Consider the following 15,209-nt stretch of genomic DNA (forward strand, 5'->3'; position numbering starts at 1 on the left):
AAAAAACCACTCTGGCTGCAGAATCAACTGCAGGAAGGCAAAATTGGAATCAGAATCCAGTTGTCAGACTACTGCAGAAATCACCATGAGAGATGACAATGACTCTGACTGATATGGAAGCAGTGGAGCTGGTGAGAAATGGTCAGATTCTGGATATATTTGAAGGAAGGGCCAATAGGGTTTGTTAATGAATCAGATGTAGAATGAGAAAAGAAAGGACTCAAGATGACTCCAAGGTTCTTGTCCTTCACCTCAGTAAGTGAAGGATGGAGCAGAGGAAGGCAAGACTAGAAGGTAAAAATAGCAGTAAGAAGGCTCTGCTATGGTATGAGAAGAAATGATAAGAAGCTGAATTAAGGTGATGGCAGTGGGGTGGAAGAAAGGAGAGCCATCATGCAAAAAGTATCCAGGAGGGAGAATTAGCAGGAGTAGGGGATGGACCATATTTGCGAGATGAGAAATGCAGAGGTCTAAGATGACCCCCAAGATTCTAGCTTAAGGTGGGTGTTGTTACTATTAGCATAATAGGAAAACAAGGCACAAAGACTTTTCAAAATTTGTCCAAGGTGTTAGAGGCTTACAATTTGTAAAACCAGGATTAAACCCAGATGTGTCTGATTTTTAGAGCCTGAGCTCTTACCCATTTCATAAACCATATTTTCCCTAGAGGAGGATTAGTAGGAAAGGAAGCTACTTGTTGGAAAGTATCTTTATAACAGTGTCTGTTCCTCAGTTTGCTCAAGGAGACAGTGTGCCAGGAAAGTCCCTGTGGAAGGGCAAGGAAGAACGGGAAGTTAAAGCCAGTGGCGGGTGATCCAGGAGTCTTTTCTGTTGCTAGACCTGTTACCTGCTGTCCTTTCATGATTTAAAAATAAGAATGCTGGCAAGTGCCAGGCCTGTTCGTGCAGCTTAAGATGATACCTTTCTTGGATATATTTGCATTTTGATAAGGAAAGGTATCTTCAGGTCAAGCTAAGGGATGACATGAGCATTTCCCTGTGGAAAGCACTAAGATCTCCCTTTCTAAAATAAAAACAAGAATACAGCTCACTGAGGACCTTACATTTCCCTCTAGCTACTGACTCATTTCTCTTCTCCTTTCTATAGCACTCTTCTTGAGAGAGTTGCCTATATTTGTCACCATATCTTTACCCATTCTCTTTTGAACCTATTCAAGCTTTCATCTGTACAAAACTCGCTGATACTGTGCTTGTCAGGATCATCCATGACCTCCATACTGCTAAATGCAACTCTCAAGAGTATTTGGCTCTACTGATCACTCCTTTGTAGCCCTGTGTTTTAAAATATAGGTTTTATTATTATTTAGGTATGGTGAGGTCAACATATCAGGAAATGACTGCCATTGAAAAAAGTATGTTGTACTCAACAGATCCCAAGAGAAGGGAGCACACCTTCTGGCCCCCAAGGGGCCACATGGGGAAGCACCAGGGTCAGCTGGGAGGCGGGTAGGGGGTGGGCAAGATCTTTATTGTGGTTTCAACAGGAAGAAATGTGTGAGGCAGGGTGAGTGGAGTTAGGATTAGCTAATATGAATAATTTCAGCAGGCTCTGGGACATAGGGGCTCTCCCTAGTCTTCTGGTACTTGGCCCTGAGGTGATTAGGGCAGGTGCATAGTGTTGGGAATGTGAAAGCCTCCAATAAATGAGGCAGTTGTTGGTATGGGCTCTGGAATGGGTTGGTTTGCATTTGAAAGGTGTGCTCTTGAGCAAGTGGTTTACCCTCTCTTAGAGGTTAGAATTGGCTAACCCTGGGAGGGGCAGTCCCTTCAGGGTCAGCAAGGCCCCAAGTGTCAAAGCATCAGGATACAGAAAATAAAATGCATGCATAATACACACTGCCATTTGCCTTTGTATCCTTCCTCTCAGTCTTCTCTGCTGGTGACCTCTCCTCACAAAGATCTATAAATGTTGGAATATCCCATGTCTCAGTCCTTGGGCACTCCCTTTCCCATCTTTCCGTATGTGATGTAATGCAGATATCCATGACTTTAAATCTTTAACACTTCCGCATTGATGACTCCTAAATTTACATCTCTACCCCAACTGCCTACTAAACACCTCCACTTGGATATCTAATAGGCATTTCAAACCAAATCTACACCAAACAACTCTTTTTCCCCTTCCATAATTTGCTTCTCCCTCAGGCGTCTTCATTTTAATAAATAGCATCTCCATTGCCCTAGTGACTCAAGCCCCAAACTTAGGAATTTTCCTAATTTCTCAATTTTTCTCAAACTATATATCCAGCCTGTCAGCAGTTCCCTCAGGTCTTTTTTCAAACTATAGAAAGCCTAAATAAAGGAAAGACATACTGTATTTATGAATTGGAAGACTAAATATTATTTAGCTGGCTGTATTCCCCCAAATTGATCTATGGATTCAATGCAATCCCTACCAAAATTCCAGCTTCCTTTGTCTGCAGAAATGAGCAAGTTGACCCTAAAATTCATTTGAAAATGTAAGGAAGCCAGAATAGCCCCCTAAAAAAAAAATCTTGAAAAAGACTAACAAAGTTGGAGGACTCACACTTTCCAATTTCAAAACTTACTACAAAACTACAGTAATCAAGACTGTGTGATACTGACATAGGATAGACATATAGTTCAATAAAATAGAATCAAGAGTCCAGAACTACATCCTTACATATATGATCAATTAATGTTTTGCAAGGGTGCCAAGACAGTTCAATAAGGAAAGAATAATTTCATCAACAAATTGTACAGGCACAACTGCATGCCCATGATCAATAGAACAAATTTGGAACTAAAGTTCTTATATTTAGGTTTTTGATCCATTTTGTTTAACTTTTGTTTATGGTATGAGGTAAGGCTCCAAATTTGTTCTTTTGCATGTGGACATCCAGTTGTACAATTGCTCCATTTATATTTATCTTAGCAGAAAATACAGATGTAAATCTTGTGACCTTGACTAGGCCATGGTTTCTTAGATGTGACACCTAAAGCACAACAATAAAAGAAAAAAGTAGATAAATTGGATTTTTTTTACTTAAAATCAATTTGTGTTTTAAAATTAAATAAAATCAAAATTAAAACATTTATGCTTCACAGGATTCTATCAAGAAACTGAAAAGACAATGTGCAGAATGGGAGAAAGTATTTCCAAATCATATATTTGACAAATAGTTTGGCAATTCTTCAAAAAGTTAAATATAGAGTTACCATTTAATTCAGCAATTCTACTCCTACATAGGTACCCAAAATAATTAAAAGTATACATAGAAAAAGACTATATATGAGTTTTCACAGCAACATTATTAATAATAGCCAACAAGCAGAAACAATCCAAATGACCATCAACTGATGAATGGGTAAGCAAAATGTGGTATATCATACAATTGAATATTATTTAGTCACAAAAAGGAACGCAGTACTGATATGTGCTACAACACAGATGAGCCTTGACAACATTATGCTCAGTGAAAAAAAGCCAGCCACAAAAGTCCACATATTGTATGATTCTGTTTTTATGAAATATCCAGAATAAGCAACTGATAGAGACAGAAACTAGATTAGTGGTTGCCAAAGGCCACACGGAAAGGGAAGGGGAAACAGGAAGTTTCTGCTAATGGGTAAGGGGTTCCTTTTTAGGGTAATGAAAATGTTCCAAAATTGGATAATAGTGTTCGTTGCACAACTCTGTGAACATACTAAAAACCACTGAGTCGTGCATTTTAAAAAAGTCTGTGTTTTAAATATATATACACACATATACATATATAATCCTCTTTCATATCAGTTATACTTTAATAAAGCTGTTGAAATTTTTAAAATAAAATTTTAAAACAAAGAAAAAATATATAAACTCACCAACAGACCACTTCTCACCTCCACTAGCCCCTTTACTCTAAGTTATCAGCATTTCTGCAAACACATTCCTAACTGATCTCACTGCTTGGAATCTTGCCAGCAACCTCTCCCTCCCAGCAATAGTCTATTGCCTACACCAAAGCTGAGTTGTCTTTTAATGATGTAAATGAGGTTCTATCATTCTCTTGATCCACACCCTCCACTGCTTTTCATCACACTCAGAGCAGCTCTGCCGTTACCTGATTTAGATGTATGGCTCCAACAGATTTCCCTTGCAGAAATGATTCCATGGCTGATAAAAGGTGGAAAGCCTCCGTGGTCTCAAAACCATTATCAGATTAGCTGCGTGCTCTGTCCCTTTCCTCAACCATAAGAAGTCCATGGATAAAGAAAGCTTCAGAGCAAAGGAGAAAGCATGGGAGGAAGAGCAGGACGAAGGTGGGGCATCTGCAGCCCCCACCCTCATCAGAGCCAGTTCCCTACTCTCCCTGTCTAAACCTCTTAGTAAGAGGTAGTTCAAGTGATGGGCAAACTCAACTCCAGCACTCAAAAGCACTTGACTACTTTGCTCAGTCAACTAGCAAGTACTTCTTGAGAATGTAGCTCTGTTCTATGGAGCCTTATTTTCAACTGTCAGACTCCCAGACATCCAGTCCAGGTAAAGAAGATGGTGTCCAATTATTCATTTGACAAACAAATTTGGGGTTCAAGGGCCAGCTATTGAAAAAAGCTATGGAAAACTTCATGAGACGTGCAGGTAACTGCCAATATGTGTGGTTCACAAGGACTGGTTCATACTCAGAAAAGGCCATTAAAAAAGAAAGAAGAACTTCTCATTTGGATTTATAAAGAGTGTCTTACTTACTCTTAATTTATATCTTCTCTTCTCCAGGAAATCAACCTATAACTTCTCCTCTCAGCTCCACTCTACCACGGTCTGTCACCTTCCCCAAACAATTTGTTTCCTTGTTTTCAAAAGTGAACAAAGCACCAAAGACCCAGCAAAGTTTCATAAGGCCCTGAGACTTTCAATTGTCTATTTCAGATCAAATACAGAACATGATCTTCCTCCTGCTAATGTTGAGCCTGGAACTGCAGCTTCACCAGACAGCAGGTAAGAAAGGACAAAGGGAGAGGCTTAGGAAAGAAGAGCAGGTGGCCCCTAGCCAAAGCCAAAAATGAGAATGTGGTCCTCAAGCTGAGGGCTTTCTTTGAGAGGAAATATAATTTCTGGGCTATTCCAAGCACCACAAAAAGAAGAGTCCCCAAAGTGGCTTATATATGCCAATGTCCCTATCTGACAGAAATGAGGACTGAGAATATTGCTCCATATATCCCCACTATCCAGTGAGGGTAATGACAAGAAGACAGGATCATTCAGACCATGTAAATCTAAACTGATACAAGAGGGCAGGGGTTGAGTTCCCTTAAAGGTGAGATGCCAAGTGGTTGTCCCCTTCCTTTCTGGCAGGGAGAGTAAGAAGACAATGGCCAGGGGACACCGTTACTCTAAAGATAATGTCTTGAAGACATTCTGCATATTATTAGTTGTTTTTGTGAGTTTCTCTTTTGAAAAGCAACAGTAGCAGCCACTGGTCATTCATACCTTAATGTGGTTTACTGAGTCTTCCTAAAACCCAAATGAACAATGAACCTTAAGGCTATCCCTTTGAACTTGAAAAAAGGACTTCTATTGGAGGATGAGGGTGAGCAGGAAGAAAAGCAGTTTCACAGTTGGTTGTTCTCCTGGGGAAGGTAGTTCAGACCATTCGAGGGTGTAGTTAGGACCATGAGTGTACTATTTTGGATGAACACCAAGAGGTAAGAGAGTGAGACAGAGGTGGGGACAGAGGATTAAGTCCTCAAGATAGTAGCCCCAGCCCCATGGAAATCATCTTTCTGCTCATGATTGAGAAATAATGGTTCCCTTGGCACTTGATAACCTTTCAAAGAGCTTTCTCCTCCCTACTGACTTGTTCCAGATCACTCTTTACTCAGTCACATTCCTCTCACTCCCTTGAGCTGCCCAGCCTGGTCTGGTACTAGAGACATGCACTTGGGGCCCTCCTCAAAGGAAGACCCTGAGATATTCTGCTTACTTCTACTCTGCTCCTGCCTGCAGGGCCAGCTAAAGGAACTTTTCATGTTTTCTTTGCAAGGAACCCTGCCTGGCAGGAATTTTAGAGACAAGCAAAAGAGGCAAATACTTCCATGTTACAAAACAGCTTCAAGTTTCTGTAGAGTGATAAGGGAAATGAGGGCCAAAAGACACTGCAGTTCCCCATCCTGTGGCAGGACTGGGGGCTTCAGGAAAAAACTTGGGTAACGTGTAACCTCTGTGGGTTTGTCCTTAAAAACATTGAGATCCTGGGTTTTCTGTCTTTGTTTTTTGCCTTCTCTCTTAGGAAAGGAGTGAGCTAGGGTGACAAGGAGCAATGTTTTTTAGTCCTCATTGGCTCTTTCTACGGAGGAAGGATCTTTTCTTCTAAGATAATCAGCACAAGACAATGAAGATAGGCGCTAGCTCCCAGTTAGGTATACTAATGGGCAAAAAGAAGAGCATTTACATTTATTGAGAATTCACTAAATGCCAGATACCGTGCTAGAAAATTTACATATGGTATAGTTCATTTAATCTTCACAACGATCATTTTGCAGGTGAGGGAACTAGAACTCAGAAAAGGTACTTAATTTCCCCAAGATTACATAGTTATTAGGTGACACAGGCAAGATTTCCACAAAGCTAATGTCCTTTCTACTCTACTGTGCTACCATGATGATGGTAATAAAAAATGGCAGACAATCCATAAATCTTCCAACTTTGGAATCGGTTTTTGCACTGAAGTCTGAACATGGATATGTATTGAATGTTTATTCTGGACATTCACAGAATCAAAAATATGTGTAATGAATTGTGTTGCTGAATTAACTGAAAGGAAAGTAAAAATGTAGCACTTTCTCACTTTCTTCACAAATTTGGAATTCTTCTCTGCTTTCCACTATGCAGATAACATCAGTTCAAACAAATATTAAATACCTACCTAAATGATATTTTTTAAAAAATCTTGTCATTTCATGTCTCTTTAATTAAAGAGTTTTGATTTCAGAAGAGGGTACCTGAAAAAGAAAACAACAAAAAAACTAAAGAATCTGAGAAATAGTGTTTACTTCTGGGGAGGAGGTCTGGATCTTATCTATTATGTATATTCAGGTTTGGTTTTTTTTTTTTTTTTTTACAAGAAGCATGTATTAGGTATTATTTGTATAATAAAATATAATTTTAAAGATACAAGAAATTTCTCATATAAAAATATGAGAGTAATCAGACTGCAACACCCAGTGCCTGAGAGGGAGCTACAGCTATCAGGCTGGCCAGACAGACAGAGGATTACATTTTCTTCCTTGCTCCTTGTACAGCCCCAGACCTGCATGCTTCACTGAAAACAGAAGAAGATACATGAATTGAATCAATATGATGCTTAGTACCCTATCGGTGCACATTTCTTTTCTATTTTTAAATTTTAAAAATAACACCTGGCTGGGCACGGTGACTCATGCCTATAATCCCAGCACTTTGGGAGGCCAAGGCAGGTGGATCACCTCAGATCAGGAGTTTGAGACCAGCCTGGCCAACATGGTGAAACCCCTCTCTACTAAAAATTCAAAAAAATTAGCCGGGCATGGTGGCAGCCACCTGTAATCCAAGCTACTCAGCTGAAGCAGAAAATTCGCTCGAACCTGGGAGGCAGAGGTTGCAGTGAGCTAAGATCACGCCACTGTACTCCAGCCTGGGTGACAGAGTGAGATTCCGTTAAAAAAACAAACAAACAAAAAAAACACTTATGTTGGTATTCTCAGACATTACAAATAAATAAAAACAACCCAAGTGCCCTGGAGAATTTGATTCTAGGAGTAGGTCTAGAAGAACTTCAACTGGAGAATGGATATAGAAGTCATGGTATATTTACAGAATATATATATATTATATATGTAAAACATAGCATGTGAATAAATTAATTACAAAAAATTAATTACAAGAAATATGATTACATTTATTATATAGCATGTAGATAAATTACAAAAACGTGACTACATCTATGAATCTTAGAGCATAATGTTGAGTAAAAAACTAAATAAATAAAAATTAAGCCCAGAAGATAACATATAGCACAACGTCCTTTTCATAAATAAATATATTGCTTAAGCATACCTTATATATAGAAGATAAAGCTTAAAAAGTAAAGAAGAGGCTGGGTGTGGTGGCTCACGCCTATAATCCCAGCACTTTGGGAGGCTGCGGCGGGCAGATCACGAGGTCAGGAGACTGAGACCATCCTGGCCCGCATGGTGAAACCTCATCTCTACAAAAAATACAACAATTAGCTGGGCGTAGTGGCACATGCCTGTAATCCCAGCTACTCAGGAGGCTGAGGCAGGAGGATCCCTTGAACCAGGGAGTCGGAGGTGGCGGTGAGCCAAGATTGCGCCACTGCATTCCAGCCTGGGCGACAGAGTGAGACTCCATCTCAAAAAACACAAAAGTAAAGAAGAGATTGATAAGCCCAATATTCAGGATGCCAATTACCTCTGGTACAGGCAGTAGATATACATCATTAGTAATGTGCTAGTTCTTAAGGTAGGTGGTAGGTTCACAGATGTTCATTTTACTTAATTAAATATATTTTGAAAATTTATTTAAAGCTTTCTGTGGTAAAATATATCACAGAGAAAACCACATAAAACAACTATCAAGCTTAACATTACTATAAGGTGATTACTTTTGTAACCACCACCTAGGTTAAGAAGGAGAATTTTGCCAGTTCCCCAGAAATGCTTCACCTACCCCAGCCCAGTAAAACTTCCTTTGCAAATACTTTTCATAGCGCTATCCAATATGCTCTTTATTTTTACCTTTTTAAAATTAAAACAAAACTTTTTAGGGACAGTGTCTTGCTCTGTCATCCATGCTGGCGTACAGTGGCCCAACCACAGCTCACCGCAGCCTCTAACTCCCGGGATCAAGCGATTCTCCTGCCTCAGTCTCCTGAGTAGCTAGGACTACAGGCATGTACCACCCTGTCTGGCTAATTTTTAAAATATTTTTAGTGATGGGGTCTTGCTATGTTACACAGGCTGGCCTCAAACTGCTCGTCTCAAGCAATCCTCCTGCCCTAGCTTCCCAAAGCACTGAGATCACAGGTGTGAGCCACCACTCTCAGATTGCCCTTTATTTTTTCATGAAAGAAATTACTGAAGAGGACTAAAAGAAGTTTTAGTAAGCATTCAATAAATGTATGTTCTTTATAGTTTCCAAATCAGTAAATATAGACATCCCTCATTTTTAAGTAGATTTATGTATTTTATTGGACATGCTGTAATTTATTTAACCAGTTTCCTATTGGTAGACATTATAATTATTTCCATTTTCTTCTGCTAGATTAATGCTTGAAAAAAGTGTGTGCCTCCCAAAGACTATGATGAAAGTTGCCTCTGAATAAAACTCAAACAAACCATTAATCATTAATTCTTTCTTACTTGTATGCTCTTTGGATGCTCTACTATGTTATCTATAAAATAAAGTTTAAAGTGAAAAATTAGGGTAAAACATTTTATATCATTTTTAAAGGAGGTATATATGGATGTACTTACATATGTATGTTTAAATTTACATACCATAACATTTATTTTTTTAAAAAACATCTTATTAATTTTAACAAATCCTTAGTCATATAACTACCACCACCACAGTGAACATCCAGGACAGTTCCATCCCTTGCCACACAAACAAAAAGCTTCTCCCAAGTCTTAAGTCCAGACACCTACTGATCTATTTTCTGTCCTTATAGTTTTGACATTTCCAGAATGTCATATAAATACAATAATTCATTAGATATCCTTTTGTATCTGGCTTCTTTCACTTAACATAAAGCATTTGAAATTCATTCATATTGTGTGAATCAATAATTTATACCTTTTTGCTGTTGAGTATATTCTATTGTATGTATACTATATTTTGTTTATAAATTCCCCAGTTGGGGAACATTTGGGTATTTCCCATTTTGGGTGATTACAAATAAAGTTATTATAAATATTTGCATATAGGTTTTTTGTGTGAACCTAGGTTTTCATTTCACTTGGATAAATACCTAGAAGTGGGATTGCTAGGTCACGTGGTAAGTGTATGGTTTATTATAAGAAACTGCCAAACCTTTCCATAGTGGCTGTGCCATTATTGCATTCCCACCAGCAAGTGTATGAGAGTTCTAATTGTTCCTCATTCTTGCCAGCACTGGTATTCTTTTCTATTTTTTCTTTTATTTTTTTAATTTTTTTTTTATTTTTTGAGACAGAGTCTTGCTCTGTCACCCAGGCTGGAGTGCAATGCCGTGATCTTGCCTTACTGCAACCTCCACCTCCACCTCCCGGGTTCAGGCAATTCTCCTGCCTCAGCCTCCCAAGTAGCTGGGATTACAGGCATCCACAACCACGCCCTGCTAATTTTTTGTATTTTTAGTAGAGACAGGGTTTTGCCATATTGACCAGGCTGATCTCGAACTCTTGACCTCAGGTGATCCACCCACCTTGGCCTCCCAAAGTGCTGGGATTACAGGCATGAGCCACCACACCCCGCTCTTAAGTCATTCTAACAGGTGTGTAGAAGTGGTTCTAATTTGCATTTTCCTAATGACTAATGATATTAAGTATACATTTATTTATATATTATTTTATATATAATCTTATATAGTATACATATTTTATTTTATATGTGTGTGTGTGTATACACACACACACACACATTTTTTTTTCTTTTTTTGAGACAGGGTATCACTCTGTTGCCAAGATTGAAATGCAGTGGTACAATCGTAGCTCACTGCAGCCTCAACCTCTCAGGCTCAAGCGATTCTCCCACCTCAGCCTCTGTAGTAGCTGGGACTACAGGCCATGCCACCATGCCTGGCTAATTTTTTTTTTTTAATTTTGTAGAGATGGGATCTCCTTGTGTTTCCCAGGCCAGTCTCAAACTCCTGGACTCAAGTGATCCTCTTGCCTCAGCCTCCCAAAGTGCTGGGATTACAGGCATATGCCACTGAACCTGGCCTTAGTTAAGTTTTTATGTACTTATTGTATATCTTCTTTGGTGACATTCAAATCATTTCACCCTTTATAATTGTATACTAAGGAATTAAACAATTATTTAATTGTTGTTTATTTTCTTATTGTAAGGTTTTAAAAGTTCTCTTTTTTTTTCTGAGACGCAGTCTTGCTCTGTTGCCCAGGTTGGAGTTCAGTGTCCTGGCTCAATACAGCCTCTGCCTCCCAAGTTCAAGCGATTCTCCAGCCTCAGCTTCTTGAGTGGCTGCAATTACAGGCATGTACCACCATGCTTGGCTAATGTTTGTATTTTCAGTAGAGTTGGAGTTTCACCATGTTGGCCAGGCTGTCTCAAACCCCTGACCTCAAGTGGCCCACCCACCTTGGCCTCCCAAAGTGCTGGGATTACAGGTGTGAGCCACTGCCCCAACCTTAAGAGTTCTTTATTCCAGACACAAATTATTTATCAGATATTGATTTTCAAATATTCTTTTGAAGTCTGTAGCTTGTCTTTTCATTTTCTTAACTGTGCTTTTGCAGAGCAAAGATTTTAATTTTGATGAAGTTTGATTTATCAATTTTTCTTTTATGGATCATGCTCTTGGTATCACATCCAAAAACTCTTTGCATAACCCAAGATGTAAAGAATTGTCTTCTATGTTTTCTTCTACACATTTTGTAATTGTATATTCTATATGTAAGGTTTATAATCCATTTTAATTTTTATATAAAGTGGGATGTATAGGTTAAGCTCATTTTAGTTTTACATGTAGATGTTCAGTTGTTCCAGCCCCATTGGTCAAAAAAACCCATCCTTTCCCCATTCAATAGCCTTTGAATCTTCATCAGAATCAATTCGTCATATTTATGTGGGTCTATTTCTGGACTTTCTATTCCATTGACCTATGTGTATATCCTTTTGCAAATATCACACTGATATTTGTTTTTTTCTTACATTTTTATTTCAAAATCTAAGGACATCTTATAACCCAGAACTATTTTTTATACCTTGTCATGTCTTAGAGGAAAGACTGGTCTTTCTTTTTTCATTGATGTTTTTCTTCTCTCTTCATACTCCAGAGGTAGATGAAAACCAGGGGGGCCACAATGACCATGGTGATGTCTGAGGTCATTCTGGGGCACAGACCTCAGCCTGGGTTACTCCACTTGGCCTATCTTTAGATCCAAAACTACTTCTGCTGACTGCTGAGATATACAAAGGAGAAGAATTAGGTTGGGGAAAGGATTTCTATGCTAAGACGTGTCTCCATGCAGTCCTCCTACACTGAGCAGAACATGAGTCAGGTGCATAGAGCAGAATTTTGTCCTAAACCGGGAACTTCAGAGTTTTCTGAAGAATGTGGCTATGTAAAGCACCTCCCACCCCACCCATACTTCTCAAGTACATTATGTGGCAAGTCTGAAAAAGCTTACACTTCTGTTGTTAAATGTGGGGGATAAAACATAAACTTAGCTTAAAGAGGAAGCTGTCTTGGGCAATGCAAATGATTTATTGTGTGAAAGTTTCCTGAAGATGTGACAGGTGCTGACTACCATTGATGCCTGGTTGCAATAAAATGCAAAGCTCCCTCAAGAATTTTTGAAATGCATCAAGTTAAGTGTTCTAATCTAGCAAAAGGACCTGCATGTATAAATTTTTCATGCTTTTGCCAAGTGTTTTGCCCTTTAGTTTAGTTAAGGGCCCCAAATGAATGGAAAGTCTGTGTTGTCTGCTTAATTTTGTAGCTGTGGAAATCTTCCAGTTTTGTCCTTTGTCTAATACCTTCAGGAGCTCAATGCTAGATTGAAGCTTAATTTAATAACCATGTGGCATGTGAAATAGAAAACCAAACATCTTTTCCTTAACATACAGCAAAAACAAACAAACAAAAAAAAAACAAAAAAAACCCACCTCACTCATGGATGTAGTGTACACATGCCAGTGGATATATAGTCATAATTGCAGTCATTGGTAGCACAGAAATAAATATGCATTGAAGACACAGAGATGAATTTGAATTCTGGTTCCATGAGCTACCATTCTTTGACCTTGGGCAAGTTACATCACTTCTTTAAGCCTCAGTTTCCCCATCTGTAAAATGTGGATAGCAACATATACCTTGCAGAGTTGTTGGGAGCATGAAATGAAATGATGGGCTAGCCCAGTGTCTGACTTACTGCATTTAAGAAATATCAACTATTACTCTACTTCCCAGTGACAGTCCAAATGCAGACCAATGTTATCACTCTACTTCTCGAACATTAATATGCATGCATATCACGGTGACCTTGTTAAATGCAGATCCTGATTCTCTAGGTCTGGGGTAGGCCTGAAATTCTACACTTCTACCTAGCTTCCAGGTGAAGCTGAGGACAACACTTTGAAGGGCAAGGTAGTAAAAGATGTTTGCAAGTGCAAATGTTAATTTGTGTAACTAATGGTTCCCAATACTGTCTGCACATGAGAAGCTCCCAGGAAAAGAAAATTTTTAATGATGCTGACCTCATCCCCAAAATAATTTAATTTTAACAGATCCAAAGTAGTATCTGGACATTAGTGTGTTTTAAAAGCCTCCCAGGTGATTCCAATGTTAGCCAAGATTGAGGCCCTCTGCTTAATGAATCTAATTTGTAGCTGGGCTTGAGAAAAAAACCTCTTCATAGAATTGTTTCCAACAGTGTTTTGATTGACTCTGTAACTTACAATAAGCAAGAATGTTTCAGGATTTCAAAAATGTATTGCATTTCCTAAACCCCTTATTTTGTATGGAGTAATCAAGCTCAAAATTTGCATGTCTTAGAAACTTTACTTGGGGCAAAATTAGACCAAATAACAATTAATCTTCTAGGTATTCTGAGCTATTCAGACACATGATTCATGTTTGCTAATTGCTGTTTTCTCTTGTAAATATTAGCTGAAAAATGTCGCCTGTCTGAAAAGGAGCATACTTTATGCCTGTCACTCCTGGCACATATTCTTACAAAGCAGACAGGAAAAACAGGAAGAAAATGGACTTTTATCAAAGGCCCAGGCAGTAAAGAGGGGAGTTCTGCTGTAAACTAAGGGGAGTTCCAGAGGAAGTTATAGGCGTTCCCTTTCTCATGAAATGAAAGCATAGTGCAGTAAATAAATTTGCTAAATAGATTCAACAGAGTCTCTACCCAAAGTCATCTATTTAATTCTTGTCGTTACGCAGACTCAGCAACTAACCTTCCTTGTAAGTCCCATTTTCTTCCCTGTTTCCTATGTGTCATATGTAATTAAACAAGAGAAGAATTATAGAAAAGTAAAAGTAGTAGGTAATTCTTGAACTTGGCATATGATTACTACATATTTGATGAATAGTTGAATATTATTCTTCAAGGACAGATCGGATTTGATATCAGGTGGCTCTGCATTAAGTTATAAGGGACTTAATAACTCAAGTATTTAAGGATGGCTTCCATCATAAAGGGATCTGCCCTGAAGAGGGTCCCATTACAGAGATTCCGAGGTGAGAGCTATTCCAAGTGTGCAGTGGAATAAAAGAATCATACAGGAAATCTCTTTTTACATGCATTATTTCAGGTTCTTTGCAACCTGGCACAGCAAGTGCAGATATGATTAGCACTGTTGTACACACATACACTCACCTTATAGCCCTGCCCCTGTGCCCCTCCTGCACAAAAGAATGCTGGGCACACATGAACTCCTCTCTGTAGAAAGGCACATTAATGTTCTAGCCATAGTTAAAACAGGGAATAGAGGCAAGCTATAAATGTTGGTCATTTGAAATAAATCTCAGGTTTGTGGATATCACTATCAAGTGTGCTGTGTGGCAATTAAGAAGGTCAATTTGTGTGATCACAGGCAAGTTGCAGTTTGATTAAAGGAAAGCAGAGGTGAATATATAACCAGGGTCATCCTTTCTTTCTCCCTCTCTCTCTTTCTGTCATTTATTTGCCAAGCTCTTAACTAGAACTTGGTATGTACTACATACTGGATATATCAAAGCAAACTCAGCCTGGTCTTTGCCTTCAGAGATTTGCAGGATAGTGGGAAGAAAAACTTGAATCAGAGGACAACTGCAATGGGAATCATTCAAGCAGCAGAAAACCCAAAAGTTACTTATACTGTGAAATCTGATCAGAGAATGGACTGTCCTGGTTAGTAAAATATCCTGGAGGATAAAGATTGACCATGCATTCCACATATGAATTACCACTTTCCCAAGAATTAAAGATACGAAAGAAAGGAACGAACATTTGCTGAGTGCTTACTGCCTGACA

At 38.7% G+C, this 15,209-nt stretch overlaps 1 protein-coding gene across 1 annotated transcript in view; it reads left to right on the top strand.

The window, feature by feature from the left end:
- PDCD1LG2 (programmed cell death 1 ligand 2) overlaps positions 1-15,209 on the top strand; it is a 59,708-nt gene that overhangs the window by 7,104 nt on the left and 37,395 nt on the right. Inside the window, exon 2 of the mRNA XM_007969323.3 lies at positions 4,894-4,962. Within this exon, the coding sequence (XP_007967514.1) occupies positions 4,908-4,962 (55 nt within the window). The 5' untranslated portion in view covers positions 4,894-4,907. The remainder of the gene's footprint in view (positions 1-4,893; positions 4,963-15,209) is intronic.

Source organism: Chlorocebus sabaeus, chromosome 12, assembly GCF_047675955.1.
Source record: "Chlorocebus sabaeus isolate Y175 chromosome 12, mChlSab1.0.hap1, whole genome shotgun sequence".
Lineage (NCBI taxonomy): Eukaryota > Metazoa > Chordata > Mammalia > Primates > Cercopithecidae > Chlorocebus > Chlorocebus sabaeus.